General features: G+C 43.9%; 1 protein-coding gene across 4 annotated transcripts in view; it reads right to left on the bottom strand.

The window, feature by feature from the left end:
* Positions 1-5,729: 5,729 nt before the first annotated feature.
* Positions 5,730-11,761, bottom strand: part of Pxb (putative Hedgehog signaling attenuator pxb) — a 229,434-nt gene continuing 223,402 nt past the window's right edge. For all 4 annotated transcript variants that reach the window (XM_072012975.1, XM_072012974.1, XM_072012976.1 and 1 more), the window contains 2 exons: positions 10,509-10,850; positions 5,730-10,428 (listed from right to left, as the gene is read on the bottom strand). In XM_072012975.1, the coding sequence (XP_071869076.1) occupies positions 9,842-10,428; positions 10,509-10,850 (929 nt within the window). In that variant the 3' untranslated portion in view covers positions 5,730-9,841. The remainder of the gene's footprint in view (positions 10,429-10,508; positions 10,851-11,761) is intronic.

The following is an 11,761-nucleotide window of genomic DNA, read 5'->3' on the forward strand; positions in this document are numbered from 1 at the left end:
GAGTCTTTCTTTTTCCGTTTCCTACACTCGTACGTTCGCCGCGCGTTACTTCGTCGACATCTTTTCCTTTTGTTTTTGTCGTAACGACAGACTGACCGACGCCGTTGATCTGGTGGTTGATAGCCCTATTTCACCCCACCGTCCTTACACTCTTCGTCAACGAGATTGATATCGAGAAGTTGAAACGACCGTTGCGTTGGCCCTTTTATTTCCAGCGGGCACATCGGCCTGTTATTTCTCTCGTTGCGAGTGTCGATTCGCCTCTTTCGGCCGGCAATTTCGTGTTTCTTGCCGCGCAATTCACCGGGTAATTTGGTAATTTGGTTTCGACCCTTCTCGCCCGGTCGAAGAAGAATTTGGTCGGTTAGCGGTGCGGCTGGTATAATTATTCGAGAACGAGCTCGAAGGCTTTCTGCTCGGACGAAAAGAATACGCTTAATCGCGGACACGAAGAACGCGAGTAATTTTCCATTTTACTTAATGTCTTTTCAACTTCCAGCCTGATAGTCGTCTAAAAATAGTTGGCCACCACAAAATTAGTTCGAGATCTTCGAGGCTGCCGGTGTAACGGGCAACGGCGTTCTTTTCCAAATTGCACGGATGTAGATAGAAGAAGCGAAACACGAAAAGTCGCCAGTGAAAATGTAACAATAAACAAGTACACGCAATTACAGAAGCACACGAATTTCCCAGCGCGATAAATATCATTGGCTTGCGCGGTGTAGCGAAGTTGCGCTCATTAAAAGTGGTCTATGTTATTACGAGGGATTCGACAATACTCGTTTCTTTGCAGGCGGATTCTGGTGGCGACGTGGGGGTCATGCAGCCCCGACTCTAAATAGGCGGGTTGGATTTTATGTCTTGAGGAGTGTGGTACCAGTGGCCCGCGTTTATCGATGCACGACGTGCTGAAATCCCCGTTTATTGTTAATTAATGCATTTAATTGTTATTTCATGCGGAATAAGTATGACGCATGCAGTCCATTACGGGCAAGTTTGTCCAGAGGAAATTGCGGAACAACTCTGTAAAAAGTATCTCTCACCAACTCATTTGGCGAACACGCCGCCCGAGATGACTTTTTTATCACCTTCGTACCGCATCGTTGAGAACGCCCATCGCGCGTTCCTTTCGTTTTTGAAGATGTAAATTTTCTTGCTGGCTAATGTTCGAAGAAACGCGTTACCTAACTGCTCGGTTCGTGGCGAACGAACACCGAAAGTTCGGCTTGCAAACTCGTGCTCGTATTTGCCAAAAGCTAAGCTAGAGATCATCGTGCTCTGTTAATTTTTTAACGCCCATGTTTGATTTATATCTGAAGCGAACCGACGTATCCCCATCGATTGAAACTTTTATGGTATTCCGAGATATACATCGTATTATTTCTGGTATCGTTCGAAGGGAAAGGACGTCGATTGTACAACGTCGTTGTAAATTTTTAAAAAGAGCCATCTAGAAAAGAAGGAGCGGAGCTGCGTGATATCCAACCACGGAATATAAAACAAGCCGCACGGCGTACCTTTCTTCGTGGATGTCGTGTCCGGCCATTCGACCCTGCATAAATTTTCGTCAAACCAATTTCTTCCGACTGTTCTCTCTTGAGAGAAGCATTTCTTTAAAACGTCGCTGCCTTACCTCGTGTTATGTGCACAATTCGATACTAATCCCATACAGATCAGAAGACGAATACGAATTTTTATCGTTAAATTATTATGTACTATCTCGTCGTTGTATTTTTTATTATTCAAAAAGGGGTTACACGACGCTCGCCAACATTTAATTCAATTTCATCTAATTTATTTCACAAATGCGACTCTTGCATTTAGCCGTAATTAATTTGAACGACGTGTCTTTAAGCAAAATGCTGTATATGTAAGGGACGATTTAGAAAGGCGCCGTTTTGGACACATTAGTCTCCCTTCATCCGGAAAATAAGCGGGTAGTTACACATGCACGATGCGTGATTTACAATGTCAGGCATCTTTAAAAGATGGAGTTCTCTCTCCTTAATCCGACACGCGTTATTGCACCTAAGGAGGAAGTACGTATCTTCCAGCGTTCCTCCTTCGTTCGTTCCTTCGCATCCCTGCTGGTAGGTCTTCAACCGCATATATCCTCTCGGGGTTCCTGCGGGGAGCAGGCTTCATTACGCTGCCATAAATCACGGCCAATGTACCTTATACGGATCGTACCACCGGTAGGCATCGCACTATTATTAATTATCATCTCCGCGCGATATCAATAAAAACAAGGGTCTGTGCGCTAGAAGAGTCGCGTTTGAAAGGAAAACAGCGAAGTGTGATGAAAACCGCGTCGACGGATATCACAATATTTTATCCACGAAATTCTACATTCAAATAGTTTCACTCGTGACCGGTAGAATTATCGTGTTCTCAGTTTTTACGTTAACTGTCAACAATCTGAAAGGACATTTATTTCGGTAAACGTGATGGGAATTTATCTCGCATACGGAATTTAGCGAAATAATGCTCGCCCCTGAACGGTTTTATCAACGAGAGGACGCGAACTAGACTTCTTTATTTCGCAGGAAATTCTCATTAAATCAATCAATCGATTCGATCGGTTGCCGAATTACGTTGACGAATATTTGTCGGTGTGCATAAATCAGCGGTGCGTTTGACCGTGCACACATTCTTTGTTGCTTCGTCACTTTGACAAAGGGGTTTACATCGGTGAGTGCGATCGGAAAGCACGTGGAGGCCGGTCGCGATCAAAATATCATTATTTCCGTTTTACACCCTTCGAAACTCGATAATGCTTTCCCGTAATTGACTCGCCTCAATGAATGACCGCGGCATAGGTACTATCGTCATTGTGGGTAATGACAGGATTAAAACAACGTTCGGACCAATCCGGCCGGCATTTAATTATTAGCGGTGCCTCCCACCCGCGTGACATCGGCCCCCGTTGCCAGACATATATTCAGAATACAGCATTTTATTGACCAACCGGACAATCGAAGCGCATATTTACACATACGAGCGACGTGGTTCGCGTGAGCTTCCCTCTCGATCTATAATTGGAATTTAAAACGTTCCGAAATCCGGGGATTAAACTACGCTTGCACCGCGTTTCATCCAAGTTCCCCCTGCTTGTTGATGCTTCTTCTCTCTGAATCTGGTTATATAAACGCTAGTGGTTGTGTCGCGTGCTATACATTTGCTCGTTGATTCGTTTAAAGCGATGGATCGGCGAGATTCGCTTTTCAGAATCGAAGCGTCGATAAAATCGTCGAACGAGAACGAACGCCAAGTTTCTCGTATCAAACGAAACTTCTCTCTCGTTGATTAAAGATTTCAGTCGTCTTTCAGGATCTCTGGGAAATTCGGTTATACTAATGCGAATCGCGTTCTTACGCGAACAAGGATAACGTAGTCTGCGTTTTCGTCTCCGTGGCACGGTCGAGCAGTGATTATCGCGAGGAAGTGTACGAAAGCTTCATTACACCGGTGGTTACATTATGCGAGGCACTTGAAACGGCCAGAACGAGTACAGTGAACCGCAAGGTCGTCTGTAAGCATCTGCATTCGTCAGTTTCCTTTTCAGCTAGCTCCTTAGTACGCGAGAAAGCTGCTCTAAAGGGTCGCTACTACTCGGCCATTGCGCAATTAGCGTCACCGCTGGCTTTTCTTTTTTCGTACTTGCTCCAGCGAGTCCATCTCGGTCCGCTCTTTACTCCCACGGTCAACACGCGGAGATGCGCGCATTCACTGGATATATACACACGCAGAGAAGGAAGGCCGCGTGTTAATTGCGGGTCAACCCTCGTTTGTCCAACGCTGGACCGATGTCTCTAATCTTCCAAGCAGGAAAAACGAAAATACGAGAAAGACAAAACTAGGCCACGGTGACCGAACATTTTTAAAGACGTAGAACCCTTGCATACGAAAATTTGTTCTAGCGCGCCACCCCAATCCACGCCTGGAGAAGCTTTCGCCCTGAAAGCTTGCAAAGATACGCTTCAACCGGAGATTTCCCTCTCTGTGTTTTTCTTTTTGCCCTCTCTTCTTCCTCTCGGAGAATCGCGACCACTTAATTTCATCTCCGCTCCCCATCCCGATGGTAATATTTTTCTTTTCTGCCCTTCTTCGTGTCTATCTTACATCGTATCTTTCCAACCTTCCATTCCAGCTTATTTTCGATTCTTCCTCCGTCAACGACTGTTAACAACATCTCCCATGAATCCTCGTGTTCGTTTTCTTAAAGAAATTATTTCCGCTTTGTTGAAACGGTTCGTGGAATTGTTTTTAGATCTTTTGTATTTACTCGTACAAAGTACCAAGAATTGACCAAGGGGTAAATTTTATCAAGAGAAGAAAATTCTACTTGTGGACGAAGGGAATAAAACGGAACATCGAGGAAACGAAATTGCCACACTGTTTGTATTCGATATCAGACTCCAAGAGTTTACCGTGTTTAATTTATATAGAAACGTTTCTCAAGGAACTACCAACTATTTAATTAAAGAGCAGCTTAGCATAGAACAAAACGCTCTGGTGTCGTTGGCAAAATTTAATTTAAGCTGAGAAATATCGCGAAGTTATGATTAATCCAAGCGTTGAAAGAAGAAAACAAGCTTTTATGTACCAGTACGTTCACGCTACTCCGCCATCGCGTCTGATTTTCATTAATATCGATCATCGCGACTGCTCAGTCATGCGGTTCTTGTTTGCATCCAGCTGGCCGTTTCTCGCACCTTCAGCCCTGGACGTTTCATTTTCCGAAGCTTCGCGAGATTTCCCGTCATCCGTTGTCTTAAGGAACGATAATTAATTTCTTTCGCTTTTACCTTAATTAATAATGTTTCATTGCTTCAAAGTTGATGGTAAGAAATCTCAATGAAAATTCACGGCGAATTCATTCCCTTTAGAGCTCCTTAAGCGCTTCTTTCTTTAGGGAAATCTCCGCCAAGATTTTTCTCCTGCTCGAGAAGCCATTTTCTCTTTTTACATAAAAAACAATATTATTACCCTGGAACACCGGGGTTTTCTAAGAAGCTTCTGCAAGCAACGAGAATCGTTTCGATACGACTATAATTATTGTGTTCCGTTTGTCGCGATCGCGCGTACACCGACGAACGTTGGGAATTGGGCTACATTTGCAACTAATTAGCTTCATTTTCGTCGCAATCGTATCTCTTCTTCGACTGTTTTTGAAGTGGAAGAGGAGAGAAAGGGAGGAAGAGGGAGGGTGATATGTAGAAACGTATATCTAATTAGATCGCAGTGGATCTTTTTTCCGATGAAAAATCACTCCGCAGCTTTCACGCGTACGCGAAATTTTCGCTCTAGCATTCGACGATTTCGAAACTCAATCTCGAAGCCGATAACAATGTAATTTTGATTGGATTTTCGGTCGCGTGATTCTCGGCCGAACGTGGAATTTTGTATGGTAAATGCGTCGAGAATGATGAAAAGTTTATACCGTGACAAATGATTTCTCAATGAAATTTACATTCATGCTAACCGATGCATGCTTAATGGAAAATATGCGCGCAAAATTGAACTTACGATCGAGTTATCTCTGTCATTCAGTGTTACTATACATTACTTACGCGCGTTTGTTTCCGCCGATCGATTAATATTTAAATATCAGCACCAGGTCCTTCTTACACCTATGTTCAACGATATTCAATGAAGTGATGTTCGATACGATATTTCGTTCGAGCGACGTCTTACAAAGGATAGGGTGAAATCACATAGACATGGAGTGAAATTGAATAGTAAATCGTTTATTAGTACGAAGGTGTGATAGTGTTTCGAGTTAGCCTTGGCCGACATTCGTGATTAGAGTGAACCTGTGATACCATAAGGTGAACGAGTGTGATAGAGTTTTTTTTTTTTTTTCTTTCTTAAGTGATGTAAGAGATAGATGTTAGAGCTAGTTACCCTGTTCTGCGAGCTGGTGTTCTCCCCATCGATCGGGCCGATTTCGCGTGCTCTTTTACACGATCACGTCACGATTCACCGACTTTCGTGTCTCATCTGCTCTTCCTTCGGACGATCGATCTCTCGCCCTTTTCTATTCACCCGCCGATTCACCCCTCCGAGCTTCCTCGTCGTCGTTAAATTGCAAGGCGGCACGATGGAAAAGGAGAACGTCCGTGCAAGCTAACTTTCAAGAGTGCTACTTGTTATCTTTCGAGGTACTCTAGTGCCTATGATTTTTTTTTTCTCTGTCTTCTTCTTCCGTTCTGCCTATATCGCTAAATCGCAGCTAAAATTAGCGAGATTGAAGGGGAGGAACGTGACACCTCCGTTCTCCCGTTCGAACGTAACAATAAATTAATAATCTCGCGACTCGTATACGCGTTCAAAAAGGGAAAGAGATCTTCCGCTCTTTCGTTCGTTCCGTTCCCTTCTTTCTTAGATATCTATAAGTACTTCCGCTTTTCTTTGTTCTCACGTAGTAGATGGCCGGCCAACGAAATTTTTGGAAGGGACGAAAAAACGAAAGAACGAAGTCAAACTACCCCAGTCTTCACTTTTTCTCGTGGTCGCGATACGCAACAGCGATAATAATGACAATAATAATAATAATAATAATAATAATAATAATAATCGATACGTTCTACACGCTCTTTGTTAATGTCAATATAACAACACTTTCGACTGCGACAAAGTACTTGGTTGCGAATATAGAATTGCAGGGCGGGATACAACGGCATATCCCTGTCTCGTTAAATAAGAACAATGATAATAAATTAGGTTTCGTCGTACCTACTGTACACGCGCGTGTATATATACTTATATATTGTATATATAAAAAACGGTCTTGAAAAACGTTTGACTAACATGGACGTAAAATCGTACAAAAAGCGTTTGTCCCTCTTCTAGTTGTGTGGTGCGCGCCCATTTTTTGCTTTCACGCGAGTTTCCACGTCGAGAACCGATCAAACGTGACTCGCCGTTTTCCGTTTCTTTCCTTCTTTCTTTCTTTCTCCTTTCCCCTGACTCTCTCTTTTGCACTCTTTGATTGTACGCATCTTTGATCGTACGTGACTGGTCGCGCGCTTTCGTCCCTCGCGATAAGTACGTGTAACACCACCTACAGTTCACCTTTATTTTCGCCCGTGAACTCGTTCCCTCTCGCGTATCCCTGCTGCTCTCGCGGATCGATATCGTCGAGCGTTTTTCGCGGTTTTGACATCGCGTGGAAAAGAGGAACGGCCGAATACCACCGAATATCAGGTCATTAGAATTTTAAATTTCCCGTTGTTGTTGCGCCAGATTCAAATGGAGATTAATGCACGGAGAAACAAGAATCACGAAAAGTATAGTTGTTGCGAAGTATGTTAGGTGGTTAGTGGTTATACAATCTTACAGAACAGACAAGGGAAGATAGATTTCGAGAGTGCAAAGGTAGTCGAGAGGGTAGCTTTCTCCCCGGGCGAACGTGTCCAATAGCGTGCTCGCTAAGCACACACCTCATTTCTCGGCTTGTACATATAAAATTATATTTACAACAGAGTGATCTTTTCTTTTTTTTTTCTTTTTTGTCGTGAGGTATTCGCCCTACATGCATCTAAAGAGTGTACAGTATCAAGAAGCAGAAGGGAGATTGGCGAGAATCTAAAAGAACCGCTTATTTCCGTCATTGTTTCATCTCGTTCTTTCTCTCTTTGCTCTCGCATTTTGCCGGCTCACTCTTATGTCAGCTTGTACTCGTGCAACTCGTCCTCGGCAATATACGACGCACTCCTCGTTATAAATAATTTAAAAATTATATATTTTTATATATTAAATCGTTTCTCTCTACGATCTTCGTTCTTCTTCTTTTATATTTTGCTCGCCGTTCGGCCACACATACACGTCACACACGCACGCACACGTGAGAAAGTTTGATAACGATATGATACAGCTATGCTACAACGGACTGATTCGGACGCTTCTCTCTTTTATTTTCTCTCTCCATCTCCCTTTGCTTCTCGCATATAGTATTTACACGGGGTCATTCGCGAATAGTTTATTCGTTTGTCTTACACCTATAGTATGTATATCTATGCTTGCTTCTCTGTATATATGCATATGTACCAGCGTGTGCCTGTACAGCTTAATAAGAACACTGTTCCTTGGTTATCCGTCTCACCTTGGTCTGTCTCTCTGTCAGCGTGATCGAGGTGCATCGCGAGCGGAAAATCGTGCGACTACCGGCAGTTAAGAGCCTCAATTCTGATACGCGTGTATAATCTAGAAGACGCGCGAACGAACGTTAATAAGAAATTACAAAGGGAAAAATAATAATCGTTTCTTATGACGGGGAAAGAGCAAAAGGAGATCAAGTCTAGGGAGAATATTATTAACGTAGCTCGACGCGTATTCTTTCGTTCCTTCCGCGAGCGCGCTTCCTCAAATACGATTTCGGTTTCATGAAAAGAATCCTTTTACATCTATATGCAAAAGACGACCGGCTACCACAGTTTGATCCGTCGTAGAAGGATACATCGCGACACACGACGAACCGTTGTCTCTGTGCTTGCAGATTATCTTTCGTCGCGGGATTCGGCTTTGAGAATGTAGGACGAGCTAGAAAGGGCTTGCAGAAGGAACACTATATATTCTCTCTGCAGAAGCATCAAGGCTTCCGCGAAACCCACCTCTCGTTCTTTCTTTCTATTTCTCTTTCTTTTTCTTCCCAATGGTTCTTCTGATCGAGTACGCGTCGCGACCTCGTACAGGCATTGCGAAAGTAGGTGCTCCCTTTGATCGTCCGAGTTCAAAAAGCCCACGCGTTTCTGCGTTTCACACTGTCCGGTGTACGACTTATAATCGTAACTTGGTAATTGACGAAGGAAAATTGCAACTCGATTAAGTGTACGCTTAAATGTTTAACGTTACTCTGGTGAACCTACTGTAGTGTGCGTGTATGGCTACGACACTCGTTACGAGCCTTTTGTTTCTCTCTAAGTGCGCGTTTGAAAGTGTTGGTTAGATGCTATTTTACAACCTGATGCGATGTTATGTGTGTGGAGGTGCCCGCGTGGGACGAATTATACTACTAACGCGTCGTATCAAATTAGTCGTATGAAACCAGTTGTGGCTGATCCCTTTAATCGGGGGCAGTGTTCGCGGTATTATATATTGATATTGCGATTCGGCAGTAAATCGGATCACCCGCCTCGTTTCTTCCTTCGATTCTAATTTACAGAATCGTCAGATGGTAGTCGCACGTCTCGCACGAAATTCGTCAATGTTAAAAATCATCTCTACTTTCGTATAAATTACAAACTAGAAGGCTAAAAAGTCGAAGTTACTTAGTAGCTTTGGTACCAGCCTGAGTCTCATTAGATTACAAATAATTTGTTAAATAGTCTTACTAAATCACTAAGAGATCACTGTTTCCGTTAGTGTTCTGTTTTCTATAATATAATCGTCGCGTTTATATAGTCTCCTGCTATTGCTCTGCTGATATCTCCTCCGTGTTGTGCGAAAGTTCTTCCATGTACTTGCAAAAATCAAAGGACAGACCAACAATAGACCAAAAATATTAAAGTACTCCTTAGGATACTCAACGATACGTCTCTTAAAATATTAAAATACTTTCTATATCACGCGCAACAACGAAAAAAGAAACAAAAAGATGACACGCCGTCTAGTGTATGAAAAATAAAATACTCTCGTTCATAGTAAAAACAACAAAAAGAAAAAAACAATTTACAAAATAAATACGCGAAAGGAAACACAAGGTCACTACCTTTTAGAGAAGTGTTACAAGCTTGTTTCGATCGGACGATCGAACTACCATCTAAGTTTCCTTTTTTTTTTTGTCTCTACTTCTTCTTCTTCGCAGACTTCTTCCTCTTTGCCTTTCGTTTCACGTATATTAAGACACGATGTAGTCCGCGGAATGATGGGAATGATGAGAATTTCGATGCTTGTCCTTCCTATGATTCGTCCTTGAATTACTGCTGCGCGTGCCGGTAGTTCCGGTGGTACCGGAAGTATGATGACTGTAACCACTGTCGCTGCCGAAACTACTGTCCGGTTGACCTTGGTACAGCCTACCGGAGGATATCTGGTTGCTGTCGCGTGCCGCATAGTACACCGGCTGCGTGTACTTATCGTCGTTATACAGACGGTCTGTGGGTTGCGAGTAGGTGTCCGAGTATTCGCCACCTACTTGCGTGTATACGGCAGCGGTGTCCTGGTTTTGTAGTCCGTAATACTCGGCGCCGTATTGCGCCGAGTACTTGTACTTGTCGTTTGACTTGCGAGACCTCTCCTTGTTGCTTCTGCTTTGGCTCGAATAGTGATGGAGAGGGCCGAGCACCGGCACACTCTCGTACGGGTTCTCCTCAACCCTGAGGGCTTGCGTCGCTGGCATCGGTGGCACGAAATATGGTAACCTGTGGGCCACCGATGGGACGGACTGTTGTCGTTGATTGCTATTCGATCGGTTGCCAGCTACACCTGAAATTATTTGCAAACGTTAGCTGCGTCTTTGAAGCCTGTACTCAAGCAATACACAATTTAAGTTCGTAAAAGCTCACCCGCGACGCTAGGGTAGAGCTGCAGTAACGCGTCCAGCAGCATCCCCTCGTGGAACTCTCCAACATCGTGATTCTTGTCTCTCCTATGCCTGTCCAGACTTCTGGGGCTCCTTCCTCGTCTTTCTCGCGGTGGCCTGCCACCAGCCGGACAGGTGCCCCAGGTTGGACCCGTCGAAGTGAGCATCCTCGCCTCGGACGGTTCACCCACGGAAAGCTCGTCCTCGGCGAACTCGTCCTCGCTCGCCGGTTTCGACGACGAGGGTCGATGATGATGGCGGTGATGATGATGAAGACGATTCCGTGCGTTCAGCTCGCTCTCCTCGTCCGTTTCCGGATGGTCCCCTGGAACGAATGAATAATTCATAAGTATCGGTGCATGAACACGATAATTAATTAGACGCCTCGTTAATTAATTAACAGACAATCTCTTTCGCGTGTCAAAGTTACGATCATCCGGCGTGGAAATCAAGTGGAATCGACGGGCGTGCTTTCAGTACTCAGCTGGGTAATCGGCGTCAGAATTAATTAGTTAGAAAGATCTGCCATTGTCGTAGCCGTTGTTTTATTTAAATGCGAGGACAAGTTTGCCGGGAGAATAGCGAGTAACGGGGCGATTGTTAAGCGAAAGTCTCCACGGAAAGCAAAGCGTGCTGTCGTCATTAGTCGTCGAAACACAATCTAACAGGCACGATGCATGCGACGCGATCGACACCTTGCCGTGTTTACAATCGCGAAACGTTGCCTATTTCTGTTTCTTTTCTTATGCCCGTGCTTGACGCAAAGTTTTTCTTTCTTCCGTTATTCGGTCGATCGCAGTTTCTACTTTTGCATTCGATAATTGAACCGCGTTACCTCTGCGATTGTTAACCGATCGTATTGTTGCCGGTACTTGGTATCAGTTCGACGCTAACGAGAATAACCGTCGTTTATATCGGGGTCATTAAAAAATGAAGGAACCACGGGTAGCTTGGTGGTTAAAAATCAAAACAGCTATTTTAACTAACGAGCTGCTAGAATGCTACGTCGCTATTCGAGTTTGTATTTTCATCTCTTCAATTATATACGGTCCATTCAATTTCACGTTTCGATTCTCTCTACACTTTTCGTTCTTTTTTGTTCGATCCATCGCATTTCACGCAAAAATGTGAAGCAATATAGAAAGGCGCGCAATACGTTCGATAAACTTGACGGTTGACGATTATCAATAAGAAAAGTGAAACGTACAAAGCGAGAGCGTTCGATTGGCATGCCGA

This window comes from Bombus fervidus, chromosome 11 (assembly GCF_041682495.2).
Source record: "Bombus fervidus isolate BK054 chromosome 11, iyBomFerv1, whole genome shotgun sequence".
Taxonomy (NCBI): Eukaryota; Metazoa; Arthropoda; class Insecta; order Hymenoptera; family Apidae; genus Bombus; species Bombus fervidus.